General features: G+C 55.9%; 1 protein-coding gene across 1 annotated transcript in view; it reads left to right on the forward strand.

Moving 5' to 3' along the window:
* Window positions 1–19,779, forward strand: part of SLC12A7 (solute carrier family 12 (potassium/chloride transporter), member 7) — a 58,961-nt gene that overhangs the window by 22,495 nt on the left and 16,687 nt on the right. The window contains exons 2-17 of the mRNA XM_006876901.1: window positions 9,821–9,915; window positions 10,200–10,322; window positions 11,091–11,237; window positions 11,783–11,837; window positions 12,243–12,373; window positions 13,508–13,749; window positions 13,884–14,095; window positions 14,946–15,113; window positions 15,407–15,505; window positions 16,208–16,265; window positions 16,971–17,145; window positions 17,391–17,509; window positions 17,604–17,702; window positions 18,002–18,121; window positions 18,595–18,699; window positions 19,136–19,304. Coding sequence (XP_006876963.1) covers window positions 9,821–9,915; window positions 10,200–10,322; window positions 11,091–11,237; window positions 11,783–11,837; window positions 12,243–12,373; window positions 13,508–13,749; window positions 13,884–14,095; window positions 14,946–15,113; window positions 15,407–15,505; window positions 16,208–16,265; window positions 16,971–17,145; window positions 17,391–17,509; window positions 17,604–17,702; window positions 18,002–18,121; window positions 18,595–18,699; window positions 19,136–19,304 — 2,117 coding nt within the window. The remainder of the gene's footprint in view (window positions 1–9,820; window positions 9,916–10,199; window positions 10,323–11,090; window positions 11,238–11,782; window positions 11,838–12,242; window positions 12,374–13,507; window positions 13,750–13,883; window positions 14,096–14,945; window positions 15,114–15,406; window positions 15,506–16,207; window positions 16,266–16,970; window positions 17,146–17,390; window positions 17,510–17,603; window positions 17,703–18,001; window positions 18,122–18,594; window positions 18,700–19,135; window positions 19,305–19,779) is intronic.

Genomic DNA, 19,779 nt, shown 5'->3' on the forward strand with positions numbered 1-19,779 from the left:
TGGGCAGACTCACACTTCTACCCGTGTTGGCCCCCCAGGGGCTCTTGGGAGGCTTTAGGACACTCTGGATTTTGTTGATTTTGACTAGAGAGCTAGAGCTAGGCTTGGCAACCCCTCTCGCCACCATATCCTGTGTGGACCCCTGGCCTTCTTCTGTCCCAACTATACCACTCCCCAAAGAAGTTGGGGCTCTGGAGCTGGTGGCCTCTCTGCTCCCCCTTCCTCATCTACAGCACCAATGGTTCTAGACCTTTCTGCCTGCTCTCCCCCTCCCCCTTTCCTCGCTAGCACCTGGTGACAGGTGCTAACCACAAGTTGGTGGTTCAAACCCACCAGCCACTCCTGAGGAGAAAGATGAATCAGTCTGTGTACTGTGAAGATCGTCAGCATCGGGAACCTTAAGGAGCAGGTCTCCTCAGCTCTGTTGGGTCTGAGTTGCAATGGCTGAGGGCCTTAGAACACCCTGCCTTGCAGTCCCTCAGGTTGGGTTGGCTTCACTGCCCCTGGCCGTCCCCACCTCAGCCACATCCTTGGGCGGCCACCTAGCTGTATTGTTATGAACTTGATGGCTCTGTGCCCTGCCCCGGGTGTGTACGCTGGTGTAACAGTCTCTGCCCACTGGGTACTGGCCTTGGGTGGCACCTACAGGCTGCTGGGCCCTGATTGGGTGTCCTGAGGCTTTAGATGACAGAAGTGTCTTCTCTCAGTTCCGGGTCAGCTTCAGGGGAAGGTCCTTCTTGGTTGCTTAGTTTTCTCTCTGAGGACCCCAGTGTGACTGTGTGCTAACTTTCCCAGTAACTGGTTGCCTTCAGATCGCCCCTGACTCATGGCAACCCGTGTGTGTGGGTAGAGCTGTGCTCAGAGGGAGCCTGCTTCACTGCCCTGAGCAGGCACTTTATTTCTAGCCAAGGTGACATTTACAGGCATGGGGAGCTGAGCATGGAGCTTCTGCTGGGGGCACCCAATTCAGTCTGTAGCACCACTTGTGTGGTCCCTGTGAGCAGGGTGGGGGGGTTGCTTTGTAAAGGCATTGCCTTGTTCAATGCCCCAGGCTCAGCTGGAAGGGGCTGAGCGGTCAGCGGTTGTCTGTCTGTCACTCTGCTTCCAAGGGTAGGTCTCCTACAAGGTGTGTGCAAGTGTGTACGCATGTGCATGTATATACACATGCACTCATGCATATGTGGGCGTGTTTGTGTGCACATGCATCTGTATACATGTGTGCACACACAGGTATTTGTGTGTTGGCATGTATGTGTACCTTGTATGTGCGCATATGTAATTAGGTGCCTTCCCATGTATATGTGTGCCAGTGCATGTGTACACATGTGTAGAAGTACTTGAGTTGTGAGCCTGTACATGTTTTCACAGCTGTACACGTGTTCGTGTGCATGTGTACATATGTGCATGAGTACCTGTGTTGTGAGTCCGTATATGTGCATGCATATGTACTTGTTAGTATAGTCATGTGCACATGTACATATGTGCAGGAGTACCTTGTTGTGAGCTGGTACATATGCATGCATGTGTGCATATGCTTAGGAGTACCTGTGCTGTGAGTCTTTATGCATGTGTGCATGTACACATTAGTATGTACATGTGTGCTCATGTACATAGATACATGTGTGCAGCAGTACCTGTGTTGTGAGCTGGTACAGGTGCATGCATGTGTACACACCAGTGTCATGTGCACGTGTACATATGTGCAGGAGTGCCTGTTGTGAGTTTGTTCATGTGTATCTGTGTATACACATTAGCACGTACACGTGTGCTCGTGTGCATGTATACATATGTGTAGGAGTACCCGTGTGTACATGCATACACATGTGCACCCTCAAGGCTGTCACCTGGGACACCTGGCGAGAGAGCGCCACTGACGCCTCAGTTTGCCTTGGAGCGGTGGTCACGCGCACATAGGAATGGTGACTAGCATCTGAGGGAGAGTCGGGGAGGAGAGCAGCCTCCCTTAGTGTATTGCAGAGCGCCAGAAGACAGTGTGTCCTGGGGGTTGGGGGCTGGGGAATCAGGATGTGCATGTGGCTGGTGTTAGGGTTCACCCTGTGGTCTCGGCTTTGTCACTGCTTCAGTGTCTGACCTTGGGTGGGCAGATGTGACCCCTCCCTGTGAGAAGGTTAACGTTTGTCCAGCCTGTCCCCTGCCCCCTTCCGGGCTGGGGCTGCCTCTGCCCCAGCAGGTGTGCCCACCAGGTGGCCCTCCTGGTGACCAGGTGTTGTGGACCTGCTCCATGCCCTGGCAGGTGCTCCCGCCAGACGGCCAGGTGTCCTGGTCCTGTCTCCTGGCGGCAGTGACCGACACCTGATCTGCCCTCCTTCCCCCACTGCTGAGCATCCTCCTCCTTCCATCTCTGCTGCAGAGGCCTGGCTGCAGAGTGTCCGCACCGGCCTCCTGCCTGTGGGCCCCCTGGTGACCATGAGTGAGCAGACCCCAGAGGAGGAGGGGGAGGAGAGCCCAGGTGAGGCATTGTCCAGGCCCAGGGGGGCTCAGCACCAGGACACCCAGGGCTTAGGATGGCCGGCAGGGTGAGGACTCGGGTTCAGGTCAGCCCTAGTCAGCTCGCTTGTCCCTCCGAACCTCCGTGTACCCTCTCCTGAACCCTAACCTGTGGGCATTTTCAATCAGGGTTTTCTTGGTTAAGTCTTAAATGTCCCATGTTGTTGCTGTCGGTGTTAAGTGTCATTGGTTTCGGAGGAGCAGCTGGTGGGTTTGAATCGTCAACCTTGTAGTTAGCAGTCCAGTGCGGCTCCTACAGCACCGCTCCAGTTCAGTTGACCCATATCCCTCCTTAACGAACCGAAACCACAGTTTACGTGTGTGCAGAGTTAAGTAAGTGAAGACCTCATCCAGGTGAGGGTGTGAGGGTGGAACGCAGGCAGATCTCTCCTGTCGGAGCAGCATTTGGTTTTCCCAAGAGCACCTGGGTTCAGTAGACCCAGAGCTTGGGAGCTTGGGAGCTGAGGAGATTCCTGCTGACAGCCTGTCCCGCTGACTTGGGGTGTCGGCCTGGATCAGGCCCCCCCAGAAGCAGACCTCCCTGACTCACATCCCGGTTAAACTCCGGGGGCCCTGGTGCCTCTGATGAGGACCCAGACGTTTGAAAGCACAGCTGAGGGTTGAGGGATTAAATGTAAACCCTCTTCTCAAAACATGGAGAAAAACATATCCTTTTAAAGGACTGACGGTGTGTGTGTGTGTGTGTGTGTGTGTGTGTGTGTGTGTGTGGGAGGGGTGGCGGTATCCAAACACTTCCCAGATAGGAAGTGTCTACTAAACGCTGGTTGTGGAATTGTCACCCTCTGTCTATTCTTGCTGTGTTTCCCCGATTTTCTGCACTCCTCGAGTGAACACCCAACTATAACAAACTCACTTAGCACCCTCCTCTTGGGTCGGAATTTCACATCTGCCTATGAGAGACTAGCTTCTGTCTGCTTGTGGTTGTCTTTGTTGTTGTTTGGTGCTGTTGAGATAACACCCATGCACAACAGAACGAAACCCTGTCCGGTCCTGGGCCAGCCTCACAACTGATGTTACACTTGAGTCCATTGGTGCTGCCCCTGTGCCAGTCCATCTCACTGGGGGTCTTCCTCTTTTTCTCCAACCCTCCACCTTACAAGCATGATGTCCTTCTCCAGGGCCTGCTCCCTCCTGACAATATGTCTGAAGTATGAGAGACAGAGTCTGGCCATCCTGGCCTCCAAGGAGCACTCTGGCTGCACTTCTTCCAACACAGATCTGTTTGTTTATCTGGCAGTCCATGGCACTTTCAATATTCTTTGCCAACATCATAACTCAAAGGCATCTATTCTTCTTTGATCTTTCTAGTTTTTGCCTGCTTATGAGATGACTGAAAATAGCTTGGTTTTGGTCAGGCGCAGTTTAATCCTGACATCTTTGCTCTTTCAAGAAAAGAGGTGTTTTACAGCAGATTTGGCCAGTCTAGTAACGTGTATGATTTTTGTTTGGTTTTTTTAAACACTTTTTGTTGTAAATTGAGTGACGGTTTACAGAACACATCAGTGCCACATTCAGCAAATCCTACACTTCGTGCCCTTATAACGATCAGGATTTCCTGAGTGCTGTTTCTGTGGGCATTGACTGTGGATCCAGGTTAAATGAAATCCCTGGCACCTTCAGTCTGGTCTCCGCTTGCCATGATGTTGTTACTGGTCCAGTTGTGAGGGGTTTCGTTTCCTTACAGTGAACTGTAATCCATACTGGATGAAGCCTGTAGTCTTTGCTGTGCATCAGTAAGTGCTTCAAGTCCTCTTCATCTTCACTGTGTCCCATACTTGTCTCTATTCCTGGCGGACTTACGTCACTGAAACGCCCTTCCAATTCTCAATAGCCGTCTAACCTAGATACGGGGTATTTGTCTATCTTCTCAAACCCCCAGGGAGTGTTCTGTCAAGCACCTTGTTTTTGTTCCTTTTGGGTCCCTTTGCCAGGGGATGTGTTAGGTGTCCCTCAGCAGGTCAGGGAGGGGGGCAGATGTCTGGGTCCGGACAAGACAGGATGCCAGGAACATGACAGACTTCTGTGCCTTCTCAGTTGGTATTTTGAGCTACTACATCCATAAACAAAGATCAGTTCATCAAACTGTAGCAATTTATACTTGCTTCCTGTATCAAATGTATTTATCTTCCTCTAGTCAAGTTCTGATCATTGAGTCATCCAAGCTAGGTCAAATGGGTGTTGTTATGTGCCGTTAACCCATAGCGATGCTGTATAGGGTTTCCAAGGAGCAGCTGGTGAGCTTGAACCACAGACTGTGCAGTTCAAAAGACTGCAGTCTGATGCATTAACCCACAGCGCCACACCAGGTCGCATGGGTTGTTGTTGTTAAGTGCCATCCAGTCAATTCCGACCCATAGTGACCCTGTATAGAGTTTCTGAGGAGCAGCTGGTGAGCTTGAACCGCCGACCTTGCAATGCAGTTCAAATAGCTTTGCAGTCTGGCGCATTAACCCACAGCACCACACCAGGACTCCAGGTCACATGGGTGGTATCTACAAATGTGGTAGTTCATGCATGCCTCCTCCCACTTCATACCAGCTGGTCACTTCACTCTCATCTTTAGCCCCCAGTGGCTAGGTCAGTGTCCATGGCTCAGGAGTTCCCAAGTCTCCCCAAACTTAGGACCAACCAGCCTTTCCTCTTCCCTCTCTCATCTCAAGGTTGACGGGAGTCTATGGAACGTGGTGGAACTCAGCCCATGTTCATTGCTGCCCTTACTCCACTTCCACTCATAAGTAGACCAACGTGGGCTCTGTCGAGCTTACAAACCTGCTCGTATGTTCCTGCCTTGATGGCTTCTTGGTAAACAGCTGACTTATTCTTGTAACAGCCAAACAGTCTGCTTTCCCCTGCTCCCACCGCTGGTCTTTCTTTTGAAAAGTGTCTTCTGTTCTTCTAGCTTCTCTAGGTAGGTCTGCATGTCCTTTCAAGTGGGACTGTCTGACCTCAGAATGTTCTGGATGGGGCTCAGGGTTCCACCTAAGGTCCTATACACTCCAAAGGCTTTGCAAGAAGCCTATGTCACTGGGAAAATTCTGGTACCCATTATACATATTCCAATCAGCTCTGGTGGTGTAGTGGGTACGAATCAGGCTACAAACCTTAAGATCAGCAGTTGGAAACTACCAGCTATTCCATGGGAGAAAGACGAGGCTTTCTGCTCCCGTAAAGACTTACAGCCTCGGAAACCTATGCAAGGTCGCTATGAGTTGGAACCGACTCCATGGCACATAACCACCACCACCACCACCACCAATCAGTTATAGGCTGAAGATCAGCTTACAAGATTTCTGTAGTCATATTTCCCAGTATTCCTTTCTGTCCTACTTAAATTTCTATTTTACAATAGTAGGCAAAGAAAATAAGGAAGACCATAGAAGAGAAGAAATTATGCGTTTGTGTTATGGTGTTGGAGGAGAATATTGAAAGTGCCACGGGCTGCCAAAAGAACAAACAGATCTGTGTTGGAAGAAATGCAGCCAGAGTGCACCTTGGAGGTCAGGATGGCCAAACTTCGTCTCTCATACTTTGGACATATTGTCAGGAGGGACCAGTCGCTAGAGAAGGATGTCATGTTTGGTAAGGTGGAGGGTCAGAGAAAAAGAGGAAGACCCCAGCGAGATGGATTGGCCAAGTGGCAGCATCAATGGGCTCAAGCGTGGCAGCGATAATGAGGTTGGCCCAGGATCGGTCAGTGTTTCGTTCTGCTGTGCATAAGATTGCTATGAGTTGGCACTGACTCGATGGCACCTAACAACAACAACAACAACAACAACAACAACAACAACAGGCAAAGAAAACCAAGACAGTCAAGCCCCTTAGCATTATTTGCCCTCTTTTACCCAATCAATCCCTGTGTCACGGAGCTCTGCTGTTCCAAGGTTGAGCATACATCACTATTTACCTCTGTCCCATTTAGTCCATACAAACCTCCCTAAGTCTCCCCCTTCTTGTGTATTGCCCTCCCCAACATCCGAACTGTGATGTGTCTGTCTCTAACCTGTGCCTCCCACCCCAGGTAAACATCAAAGAATTTTTCTTTTAGTATGGGAATCTTTTCTTAAGCTTTTACAATAATGGTCTTATGCAATATGTGTCCTTTTGTGACTGGCTAATTTCACTCAACATAATATCCTCAAGGTTCATTCATGTTATGTTTGGCTGCTTTCTTCACTATTCTTCAAGGTAGCATAAGATTCCATTGTTGTGTATGTACCAAAGTTTGTTTATTCACTTTTCCATTGCTGGGCACTTAGGCTGTCTCCATCTTTTTGTTATTGTGCACAGTGCTATGGTAAACATGGATGTGCATATATCTACTTGAGTTCTGGCTCCTATTTCTTGTGGCTATACCAAGCAGAGGAATTGCTGGATCCTAAGGTATTCCTAGTTCCAACCTTCTGCAGAGGTGTCATACCTTTTTCCAGAGTTCTTGAACTGTTTTACTTTCCCACCAGCAATGTTAGGAAGGTCCCAGTCTCTCCACATCTTCCAGCATTTGTTGCCCTCTGCTTCTCTGCTGTTGCTGGCGTGAGATGACATCTCATTGTTTTGATTTGCATCTCTCTGAGGAGCTCTGGTAGCGTAATGGTTATGAATCGGTCTGTGAACCACAAGGCCAGTAGTTCGAAACTACCAACTGCTCCATGGGAGAAAGATGAGGCTTTCTTGCTCCCGTAAAGATTTACAGGGTCACTGTGGGTTGGAACCGACTCGACGACACTTAACAACCACAATAGCTAATGAGCGTGAACATTCTTCATATGTTTGTTGGCTGTCTGTTCATGTCGTGTGCCCATTTTTTAATTCGGTTAGTTGTCTTGTCCAGTGGACTTTTTCTTGTCCAGTGGACTTTCAGATCCTTCCTTTGTACCTGCCGCCGTTGAGTTGGGGCTGACTCATGGACACCCAGCGTGTGTCAGGGTAGGACCACACACAGTGTTCACATAGTGTTTTCTCCTCTTCGTGGGAGCAATTACCAGGACTTTCTTCTGTGGTGCCACTGCTGGGTGGTTAGTTGCCAAGTGTACAACCGTGTTAGGGTTTCCCAGACTGTCAGTCTTTAGGGGAGCACACAACACAGCCTCTCTTTTCTTCCAAGGAGCAGTTGATGGGTTTTAGCCACTAACCTCATGGTTAGCCGTACAATGCTTAGCCCACTGCACAACCAGGACCCCTTGTTACTTCATTGCTACTGTCCTGAAGCTTTGGGTGTTGCAGACATGGGCAGTTCTGGGAACACTTTGGGTTGCCCCTGTGGCCCGTGCCCACCACTCCTGAGCATCTCTCCTGCTCCTCCCCGCAGCAGGGCCCACCCAGAAGGACGTGCCCTGTGAGTGGTGCAGGGCCCTTAGTGATGCCTGAGAAAGTGAGGTGGGCACACTGATGGCACCAAGATCACCACATTGTGTGTGTGTGTATGTGTCTTAGGTAGCTCTGAGGACATGGGCCAGCTCAGTAACCGTCTGTCCCAAAGGGGTGGAGGCTGGAGGCAGCAGGTGGGACTGGGGACAGGAAGCCTTTGGGGACCCTCAGGTTGTCTGCTTAGCTGCTTCGAGACCACCCACCAGCCTTGGAGCTTGGTCCCCCAGCCCCAGCCTCCTGCTATGCTTGTGTGCCGGCCATGGGGTTGGGGAGAGGTGGTCCCAAGGCTAACGAGAGCCCCCAAAGGGGAGCGCTCTTTAGAAGAGGGGTTGACGGACACTCAGGTGTCCTCTGGTGGGCGGTTCCACTGCCCCCCTGGGCCCTCCTCTTTTTAAGGGATACCACTCAGTAGCGTGAGGTTAGGGACTTAGGTTCATCATGAGACCCCTGCATCCACGTAGGACCCCAGTGCTGGCTGGGGGGACTAAGACTCCAGTCCACGTTTGGGGGGACATTCCATCCTCTGCAGGTCCCGAGAGCGTGTGGCTACGGCCTGGGGTTCACGTTTCAGAGCAGGAGGCGGCTCCTGAATAATTTCTGAGGCTCAGTCCCGGAGCCAGGCCCCAGCCAGAGCCCCTGGAGGCTCGTGTCTGAGACGGTGGGGATGGGTCAAGGGGACCCCCGGCTGCATGTCCATCCGCAGGGCTTTGAGGGACGGATATGGGGCCAGTAGGGGGCTGTGTTGGGGCCGGGGTGGGCCGGGCGGCCCCCTCTGTAGGTGGGGCCCCCAGCAACCAGGCGGCCCCGCAGAACTCGGGGGCTGGGGCCGGGGGTCGCGGAGTGCGCGCTGACTCCAGCCCCTGTTCAGCTTTGGTTCCTGAAAGAGCTCGGCGTCTGTAGGGCGCATGCTCCGTGGGGGGGGAGGGGGAGACGTGTGCGCATGCTCCGTGTGGTCCGTGTCATTTGCGATCCCTTTACGGTCTGAGTTCAGCCGTTAGAATGCCGGCTCACCAGGTCCTATTAGTAGTCGCCATGGATTGGAGCGCTTTACACGATTTTATTTTTACACGAATCAAAGGTTTCTGAAGCCGGAAGGGACTCGTGGAGTAGCGCGGATTCCGGGCGCTCTTTAATAAGTGTTTTGTGTCCGGGCTGCAGGCAGTACTACGATTCACAGGTTCCGCCCTGCACACTCAACTGCTTGTGAAAGTCCAACTGTGACCCCAGAGTCTGTCCTCTGGCGGGCGCTCCCGTGGTCACTGCAGCCTGAGCCAGGGGTTAGCTCTCATCCTGCAGACTAGGGCCCTTTCGTGCCACGTTTTGCACGTTTGTGTTTTCTGCTGGTGGCTTTGCTGTTGGAATACCCTAAGCTTGAGAGACCTGATCTGTTTAGTTAAGGAGAAAGTGTATGTGAGATGAGTGCCCATGATTCAACAGTACAGACTCAGCGCTACACACAACCGGAGGCTGTGCCTGCATCCTGGGGACCAGGGCTTCCCTGCCCCCAGAGTAACGTGATGAGCCCAGTATAGGCCAATAGGCTGTACTCAGCAAGGGTCGGCCGTGTACCTGACAGGAATGGACTGTAATGCCTAGCCAGGTCCGCTGTGGATTCCGCTCGAGTTGGTTGTGTACCCCACTTGGGTAGTCTATGCACCTGATCCGTCGCATGTGTACCCAATGTGAACTGGACTGTGCACCCGGCGAGTACTTGTCTCAGAAGGAGGTTCTGCGGGTTCTGGGAGCTTGCTGAAACTGAGGGGCTACTATGGAGTCCCTACCAGAGCCATGCCTCCAACTGAGGTCCATGTGGATGTCCTGCCTGGACACCGCCACGCTTCTTGCACGTCCCCTGTTCTCTGAGCCTGGTCATCAGCCTGTGTTCTTTCCCGGTCCTGAAGCTGATGGTACTTTGTTCTCCCAGCAGGAGATGGGACCCCCAGGGAAGCTAGCCCTTTCATCAATAATGTGGATATGGACCGGGAGAACTTCTTTGAAGGAAAGAACATGGCCCTTTTTGAGGTAACGCCCTTCCTCCCAGAAGGTAGTGGCTGGGCTATCAGAGTGTGCGTAGGACGTTCACTTGTCCTGGTGAACCAGGGCAGCAGGTGAGGGCTTGGAGGCCCATGCAGACTTCGTTGGGCACCCCGTCCTTGTACGGCCTCCTGGTCTGAGGAGCCCCGAGGGGACCCTTGACCTGACTGTGCCCTTGGGGGCGGGGGTCCCAGTGGATCCTGAGACATGAAGTTGGGGCTTCAGATGACTGTTGCTCGGTCATCAGTGGTCCGTGCCCCACCCCTCTGCAGGAGGAGATGGACAGCAACCCCATGGTGTCATCCCTACTCAACAAGCTGGCCAACTACACCAACCTGAGCCAGGGCGTGGTGGAGCACGAGGAGGATGAGGACAGCCGCCGCCGGGAGGCCAAGGTACTGACCCTGCTGACCCTGCCCGCTGGCCAGCCAGCGCGCGTGCGCACACACACACAGAAGGGGTGTGTATAGCCCCACCCTCCGAGCCCCCCCCCCCAGCACACAGGGCTCACACTGGGAGGATTGCATATATGGTCCCTGCCCACCGTCCAGCACAGGGTATTCACACAGGGAGGGGCATGTATACAGTCCCTGCCCCCCCCCAGTACTGCACCCAGTACCTTCTAGCTGCTGCAGAACCCCCTCCCCTGTGTCTCTGGTGAGAGCCAAATTGAGCCCTGAGTCCTCCCACAGGGTTAGGGGCTGGGGCGTCTCAGTTCCTGACCCTCACCCCTTCTGAGTGGTCCCTTGAGGGACTCGTGTCTAGGACTGACCACTGGGTGGAATCCTGGCCAGTGTGTGATTGGATGAAGGTGTGGGGTCTTCTGAAAGGGGACCGTCTCCCGTGATGGCTGAGCCTGGGCGGCTGCACCCACAATTCCTCCATCCTGCCTCCACTGCAGGCTGCCAAGCCCCTTGTGGCCGCTGAAAGCTTTGGTCACAAGAGGGAGCTGACGCAGCACCTGGACGGTGCGGAGACTCGAGTTGTTGCGCTTCACCTCTTTCTGCTCTTTGCACCTGAGCTGCCGTCCAGTGGTTTAGGAGGCCATGGTGTGGACCCCTGACCTGGGGTTCCCTGTGCGTCCCATGTGTCTGGGACAGGTGTGCATGAAGCCCCTGACCTGTGAGTGAGTCCTTCAGCCGGCCCCCCTTGATCTTTTGCAGACCCCGCACATGGGCACCTTCATTGGCGTCTACCTGCCCTGCCTGCAGAACATCCTGGGCGTCATCCTCTTCCTGCGTTTGACCTGGATTGTCGGGGTGGCAGGGGTGCTCGAATCCCTGCTCATCGTGTCTCTGTGCTGCACCTGTGTGAGTGGGGACGGGGGAGCTGGCTACAAGCCCCCCAGGGACCAGCTGCCTCTCACCCTGGGTCCCGTCTGTCCTTGAACTTTCAGTTCATTACCTCCTGATCATAGATTAGTCTGAGCTTCTCTTGTGGGAGTCTCTGCGTTCTAACACACGTTCGTCTCCTTAGAGTCAGGGGCTCCACACCTGATGGCGGCAGCATTTACCTGGCTGTTTGAGGAGCTCATGCTCCCCTGTGTGTGGAAGGTGCCCTCTTGTGGTTACCTTACAGGAGAGGCAGGCACCTGGATGGGTCCCCCAGCACCCATGGGCTGACCAGCTTCCTGCACTGAGAGGGCACTGGGGCTTAGGGGTGGAACGGAGTCAGAGGTCTGGTAGGAGCTGAGTGTGGTCCTCTCAGGGGGCCTGCAAGGGGGCGGGGAGGGTTCTGAGGGAAGACTTAAGAGCCCAGGAGCAACTCCCCCAGAGAACGCTCAGTGCCCCCGGCAGCAAGTACGTGCTGACCCCAGCCTCCAGCCCCCCAGGACACAGATCTCTTCTTCCCACAGACCACACTGACCGCCATCTCCATGAGCGCCATCGCCACCAACGGTGTGGTCCCAGGTGAGGCAGGGGCTCAGGTGAGAGTCCCCAGGTGGGGGGGGGGGGAGCAGGTGAGGCAGGGGCCCAGGTGAGGGGAGTACAATGTGAACTGCAGGTCACTCACCTTTACCCCATGTTGGTGCCTGTCTGGGCTGCCCTGGGAGGGGGCCGGGCCTTCTACTTCAAGTCCCATTGCCCTGCTGATGACTGGACCAGAATCTTCCCTTGCTGAGGTTACACTATGAAGCATCCTCCCTGAATCTCTCTGCGTGTGTGTCTGTGATGAGGGTCCTCACTTAGGGATGTCAGTGTGGACATGGGATTTGAAGACACATTCGAATTTTGGTCAGCTGTCTTCCTCAGTCCTTGTCTGGGGACCATGGGGGGCTGAGCACCCACCCACCATCTCATGTTCTGTTCTTACAGCGGGAGGCTCCTACTACATGATCTCCCGGTCACTGGGGCCTGAGTTCGGAGGGGCCGTCGGGCTCTGCTTCTACCTGGGCACCACATTCGCGGGGGCCATGTACATTTTGGGGACCATTGAGATCTTCTTGGTAAGTGTGTTGCTGTGGGACATTTTGGGGTCTGGTGCCCCCAGCCTATTGACAGGGGGTCCTAACAGGATCTCTATAAAGAGAAGGCCATGGACTCACTCCCTGCCCCCCTCCAACCTGCATTCAGTACACCTGGAATCCCACCAGTGTCTGCCTCCCCTGCTCTGAGTCTGTCTGTGACCGGCAGCTGGCTGGAGTCATGGTCTGAGCTGTCCCCAGGACAGGACAAGTGAAATAGACCTGTAGGTGGCTGGGGGCTGCAGTCCAGCTCTGGGCCTCTCCCTGGTGCCCACTGTCTGTTCATGTGTTAGCCAACTGCAGCAGCTTCATACCAGCAGGCATGACGGGTGTCTTGTGTCCCCGAGTGCAGCAGGGACCAGCACTGAGTGTGCCTATTGGGGAGATTGGAGCAGACAGCGGTGGGTAGGGTGCCCTGGGAGCACTCACTTCCCGTGAAGGCCACCTTCCAGGGTGCTGTGTCTGCACACCACTATCTAGATCCCTCCCAAGAGGAAGTCATCCTGAGCAGGGGTGTCTCCTGGCGGTGTGGCATGGCCGGCAGTCAGGGGCTCTGGGAGCTATAAGCACACGCCAGGGCAGGTTGGGCGGTCAGCTCTGAGAGGGAGCCTGAGGAGACGTGCCCCCGAGGACAGAGGACCTCTGCAGTCCCTGAGGGTGGTGTGACGGGGTGTCCCTGCCTGGGTCTCTGTCAGTGTGGCAGCGGCTCAGTGAGAGGGGCCGAGAAGTGTGCTTGGCTGGTGCTGAACCCAAACCCTAACCCACTGCCGCCATCTAGCTGATTCTGGCCCCTGGCGACCCTCTAGGACAGACTAGAAATGCTCCGTAGGGTTTCTGAGACGAAATCTTTTATGGGAGCCGACGGCTTCATCTTTCTCCCTTGGTGTGGTTGGTGGGCTTGAACCGCCGACCTTGTGGTGAGCAGCCCAGTAAGTAACGCACTGTCCCGGAGCAGCCTTGCTCCTGTGCTCTAGAGTTGTGTTCCTGTTTGTGTCGGCTCTGCGTGCTGCGGCTCCGTCTCTGCCCTCCACTTCTGTGACCCACGTCCAGAGAGGACCCTTAGTGTCCTTGTGGAGAGTCTGGAGGGCCCTCGCTCAGCCCCACTCTGCCCCCCAGACCTACATCTCGCCGAGCGCAGCAGTGTTCCGGGCCGAGGAGGTGGGCGGGGAGACGACTGCCATGCTGCACAACATGCGAGTCTACGGCACGTGCACCCTGGTGCTCATGGCTGCTGTGGTCTTCGTGGGTGTCAAGTACGTTAATAAGCTGGCCCTGGTCTTCCTGGCCTGTGTGGTGCTGTCCATCCTAGCCATCTACGCTGGCGTCATCAAGACCGCCTTTGACCCACCCGACATCCCGTGAGTGCCGCCCCAGATTCTGCCTCCGCTGCCCGTGTGTGTGTGTGTGTGTGTGTGTGTGTGTGTGTGTGTGTGTCATGGTGGGCAGCAGCGGTGCCATGGGCCCCGGGAAAACACCTATCCTCGCGCCCCAGGGTCTGCCTGCTCGGGAACCGCACACTGTCACGGCGCAGCTTCGACATCTGCGCCAAGACGCACAGCAGCCCCAATGGCACGGCACCCACGGCGCTCTGGGGCCTCTTCTGCAACGGCTCCGCCTCCGACGGCTCCTGTGACGAGTACTTCTCCCAGAACAACTTGACCATCATCCAGGGCATTCCTGGCGTGGCCAGTGGCGTCGTCCTTGGTGAGCCGGAGCCTAGCCGGGGTGGGGTGGGGCCGTGCTAGCTGGGAGAGCCAGGGTCCTGGGGTCCTGCGGGGGAGGGTCTAGTGGTGCCACCTGGTGCTGTTAGCGTCTTGGATGTGGCTCAGGCCTCTGTGTGTGCGTCAAGAGCCCCTGGGGCCCCCAAGTGTGCAGACAGCCAGGGAGAGCTGTGGGGGGCTTCTCGGAGGAGCTGGGTGTGTGCGTCTGACTCCTTGGAAGCTGTAGGGAGCAGAGGTGGGGTGGGTGGAGCGGCTAGTGCCCAGCCCGCTACTCAGTATGTGGGGTTGCTGTGTCATTAGAGACATCTGTAACATTGGGGTATTTCTGTTGAAGCTCTGCAGCCCTCATGAAGAACGTGCCCACCTTTCCCACCTGCAAGGGTAGGGCAGGGAGGCCACGTTCTGGGGTGCTGTGTGGCTGTCTTACTCCATGCGCTCCTGGTGTCCAGCGACTTGTCCTGACCCCCAGCTGGGACCCCTGGGATTCTTAGTTCTCTGCTGCTGCAAGTCGGGGGTCGGACCCAGAGGAGGGGCCATTTGCAGTGCAGGGGCCGAGAGGGATGGGGGCGGCGGCGGGGGCTTCTTTGTGGCACAGGCCTTCCGAGTGGGCCTGTGGGGGGGTATTCCCATAGGAACTTGGCCGACCCTCAGGACCCTGTGGCTCGCTAGGCACGAAGCCAGGCTGTAGCCCTGGGTCAGGCTCGGGTTTGCTTAGGCTGAATCGTCTGGTGTTCGAAACTGGAGCCACACCGACACTCAGCTGGGGGCTGTGCCCACCGGGTGGGAGGTCGGGACCCCAGGAGGACCGTCTCATGGCCGCGTGTTCCTGACAGATAACCTGTGGAGCACATACCTGGACAAGGGCGCGTTTGTGGAGAAGAAGGCTGTGGCCTCAGTCCCCGCGTCTGATGAGAGCAGGACCGCCGGGCTGCCGTACGTGCTGACAGACATCATGACACACTTTACCTTGCTGGTCGGCATCTACTTCCCCTCGGTGACTGGTGAGGCCCCACTGCCTGCCTGTCTGCCTGTCTGTCTCCCACTGCCTCCTGTCTGTGTCTCTTTTCTCTCCGCCTGTATCTCCGTGTCTCTGTGTCTCTGCCCTTGTCGCGGCTCTGACTCTCGTCCTCATCACTGCTCCCCATTTTCTCTCTTGTTTGGCTAGAGAGGAAAGTGGGGGCCCTGCCGGCGTGCAGGGAGGAGCGTTAGGAGCAGTTTGACTACAGGCCCGCCCACCACGGAGCACAATGCTGTGGCCCGGGGCTGACTGCCCATGTGTCTGTCTCTCCCACAGGCATCATGGCCGGCTCCAACCGCTCAGGGGACCTCAGGGATGCTCAGAAGTCTATCCCCACGGGCACCATCCTGGCCATTGTGACCACCTCCTTCATCTGTATCCTTGTGGGGTGGGCGGGCCTTGAGAGTGGGCGGGGTGATCAGTCTGTGAGGGTGGGCGGGGCAGGGCGAGGCTCTGCCCGTTCCTGCCCCATCTGACCGCTGACCTCCTTATGTCCTATAGATTTTATATTTGTTGCTGTCGTTATGTGCCATCGAGTCGGTTCCGACCCATAGCGACCCTGTACAGGGTTTCCGAGGCTATAAATCTTTACAGGAGCAGAAAGCCTCATCTATTTAGAATTGGCTAAAATTGACCGGGGTTGCATGGGAGCGTTCCCAGGGGTCCAGCTCCTTCCACACGTCCTCCTGTCCTGCCTGGTTGCAGGTGGTCAGCCGATAAGTCTTGCTGGTAACGAAAGTCACACTTGCTTTTGTCACTTGGCACCCTACCGTTTGCATTTCCCTGGGGAGCTTCTGTTCTTGGAAACGTCCGTCTGTCCATCCTGTCCAGTCCTCGCTGGGACCACACTGTACTTCCTGTTTTGTGTGTCTAGGGCAGTGATAAAGGTGTGATGAGGATGGGACCCCGCAGGGGGGCACCGGGATGGGATCAGAGCAAGGACCCCACAGTGTGTGTATGTGTGCGCACGCGCGTTCACCGGTTTGGAGTCAGAGCAGGGACCCCACAGGGCACCAGGACGGGGAGCATGACCCCATTCGCTCACAGGCACCGTCTCATTCCCTAACGAAAACCCAGACTTGTCGTGCATTGTGCTGTTCGGGGCGTGCATTGAAGGCGTGGTTTTACGTGATAAGTATGTCTACTTCCGTCTCCATTTTTAACTTCCTGGCACCCTTGTGGAGGTCTTGTACCCCCAGCCCCTTGGTTTCCTGGTTGCCTTTTTCAGTTCAGGTTCCAGCATGCCCCTCAAGCCCAGGTGCCCTTCAGTGCCGAAGGGTCCATAGGCAGGGGGCTGGCTAGTGGCAGAATGGGGTCTCCAGCCTACAAGCCCTCCTTAACACCAAGGCCCAGGGGGTCCCGGGCTTTCTGCAGACATGGGGGTTGTGGGCCCCATACTTGGTGGATGGACATCAGGAAGGCCAGCAGTCTGACCTCCATAGTGGACTCGATCTATGCAGATTTCAGAGTTGAGACAACCCCCATGGGAGAGGACACCGTGAAGTCGGGGGTGGGGTGGGGTGGGGGGTTGGTGGTGGTGGACCAGAGGAGACAGGAAGGTTCTAAGAGTTCCCTAGAGGCTTTTTTTTTTCCTCACTGGATCCCTAAGGAGGTCACTGCAGGACCACCAAGGCCACCTGGGACAGAGGGCCAAAAGTGGGTGTGGAAAGGGCAGGGGGGAAGGGAGCAGAGCGCTGACTGGTGAGTATGGAGAGTTCGAGGCTGGGGGCACCCTAGCAGGGTGGGCAGACACTGGGTGCTGATGGGTTACCCCGAATCCCCTGTACCTCGTGGCAGGCCCTGCCATATCTGCTCCAGCTGACCCCAACACCGTCTGCAGGTTTGGGGAGGCCCTACAAGGCAAGCTGGTCATCGGCATGCTGGCCTGGCCCTCCCCCTGGGTCATCATCATCGGCTCCTTTTTCTCCACCTGTGGTGCCGGCCTGCAGAGTCTGACCGGGGCCCCTCGCCTACTGCAGGCCATTGCCCGGGATGGCATTATCCCCTTCCTGCAGGTGGGTGGGGCTATGGGGCCGTGTCTTGAGGGTTGAGGGTTGAGGGTCATGGAGCAGACAGCACCCCCACTGAGCTCCATGTCTGACACGCGGGGCCTCCTCCAGTCCTGGCCAGCTCAGGTGGCTTCCTGTCTTAAGAGTCACTTTGAGCGCACGTTTTATGGAAGTCAGTTTCTTACTTTCGGCAGTTTAGGCATTTGGGGGATGACTGGCCATTGATCCTCTCTCACCTGGCCCCTCCACAGGTATTTGGCCATGGGAAGGCCAACGGGGAGCCCACCTGGGCCCTGCTGCTGACCACCCTCATCTGTGAGATTGGCATTCTCATCGCCTCACTGGACAGCGTGGCCCCCATTCTGTCCATGTGAGGGCAGGCAGGGTGCCGGGGGATGGCTGGGGCCAGGGATGGGGGAGGCGGAGCCGCCCGTCTGCTCACGCCCACCCACCCTCGCCCCCAGGTTCTTCCTCATGTGCTACATGTTCGTCAACCTGGCCTGCGCTGTGCAAACCCTGCTGCGCACCCCCAACTGGCGCCCACGCTTCAAGTACTACCACTGGTATGGCCGCTGTGGACGCGGGTGTGGCGGGCGGGGTGCACACACACCCAGGGGTCTCAGTCAGACACCGTGCCCCTCCGCACAGTGAGCCCTGGGCAGGCGGGTCAGTGGGGGTAGGGGCGTGGTGGGTGGGTCAATGGGGGTAGAGGCATGGTGGGTGAGGCCGTGGTGGGCGGGTCAGCGGGGTTAGAGGCATGGTGGGTGGGTCAGTGGTGATAGGGGCATGGTGGGTGGGGCTGTCACACCCGGCGGCTCCCTGTTGTGGGCAGGCATGGTGACAGCGTGCCCCTCACCCCCAGGACACTGTCGTTCCTGGGGATGAGCCTGTGTCTGGCCCTGATGTTCATCTGTTCCTGGTACTATGCCTTGTGCGCCATGCTCATTGCGGGCTGCATCTACAAGTACATCGAGTACCGCGGGTGAGCCGCCCCACCCAGCTGGAGCCCACTTCTGGCTGATGACCGAACCTGGTGCAGTCTGGGAGCCGTGCGGGGTGTCCCTTGACCTGGGCAGTGTGTCCTGCATGATGTTCCGTGTTGTGGGCAGTGTCCCATGTCCTGCGTGGTTTTCTGAGTCTGTACCATGTTCCCTGCATTCTGTGACCTGCAGTGTTCGGGTCTGTGTACCACGCAGTGCTTTGTGACTTATACTGTGCTCCTTGTCCCGCGCGGTGCTCTATGCCCTGCCTGGTGCTCCGTGCCCTGCCCGGTGCTGCGTGTCTGTGCCCTGCCTGGTGCTCCGTGCCCTGCCCGGTGCTGCGTGTCTGTGCCCTGCCTGGTGCTCCGTGCCCTGCCCAGTGCTGCGTGTCTGTGTCCTGCCCGGTGCTCTGTGTCCTGCTTGGTGGCCCATGCCCCATCCATTGTAAAGTATCACTGTATTGTCACCCTGGCAGGGCTGAGAAGGAATGGGGTGATGGCATCCGGGGTCTGTCGCTGAACGCCGCCCGCTATGCGCTGCTCCGTGTGGAGCACGGTCCCCCGCATACCAAGAACTGGAGGTGAGTGTGCCCAAGGGCCTTTGCTGACCCTAGTGTCGTTAACTGAAACGGCCAGTTTGTGACCTTGGACCATTGCCCACCTCATTAAACAATCTGTGGGGAACTCGGCCCAATACCTTTCTTCTGGGCTATTTCCCCTTTACAGTCAGGGCATGGTTCTACACTGCAGCCCCTAGTCCACTGGGCAGTGCCTCCCTGCTAAGCACAGCCCTGAGGTAATCGGTCATCTGCTGTATGACGCAGTATCAGTCAACATGGGTCCCTCATGAGCAGATGCCCCACGTGAGCCAATTGATGCATGGACACTCTGGCCCACTGCTGTGCTGGCTGCCCACCATGCTGATCATCAGCCATGATGTCAGTGTGCTGACCGCCCCAAGCTGACCCCCCATGCTGGCTCTCCTGTGCTGACCGTGCCCTGTGACCCCGCCCCCAGGCCTCAGGTGCTGGTGATATTGAGCCTAGACGAGGAACAGGCTGTGAAGCACCCACGGTTGCTCTCCTTCACCACCCAGCTGAAGGCTGGCAAGGGACTGACCATCGTGGGCTCCGTGCTGGAGGGCACTTACCTGGACAAGTATACTGAGGCCCAGCGTGCTGAGGAGGTGGGTGAGGGAGCGACTGTGGGGAGACAGTAAGGTGGCCAGCCTCCGGCTCATTTTCCCACACAGTTTGTACATGAGTCAAACTCGTTCGATTTCCTGCTTGAATGTGTTGAACACACATACACACATTGTAAAAATTGCCTTTTCAGCCCTTTTTCAGTGTACAGTTAAGTGACGAGTGAATTCAGGTGGCCACACCGTGTTCTAGCCCCACATTGGTGGATGAGGGTTCTGATGCCTCGTACCATCCTAGTGACGGTTAGCCATGTGGTCTGAATCCGTGTTTCCCTGATGACCGAGGACACTTGGGTGTCTTCTCATGAGCTTATTGGCCATTTGTGTTTCTTCCTGGGTGAAATGTCTCTTCAAGTCCTTTGCCCTTTTTTTTTTTTTTTTTTTGCTTGAGTCTTTTTGTTGTTAAGTTGTAGAAGTTCTTTATATATTCTGGTTGTTGAACCCTAACAAATAGTTGATG

The sequence above is a fragment of the Chrysochloris asiatica genome, unplaced genomic scaffold (assembly GCF_000296735.1).
Source record: "Chrysochloris asiatica unplaced genomic scaffold, ChrAsi1.0 scaffold00424, whole genome shotgun sequence".
Taxonomy (NCBI): domain Eukaryota; kingdom Metazoa; phylum Chordata; class Mammalia; order Afrosoricida; family Chrysochloridae; genus Chrysochloris; species Chrysochloris asiatica.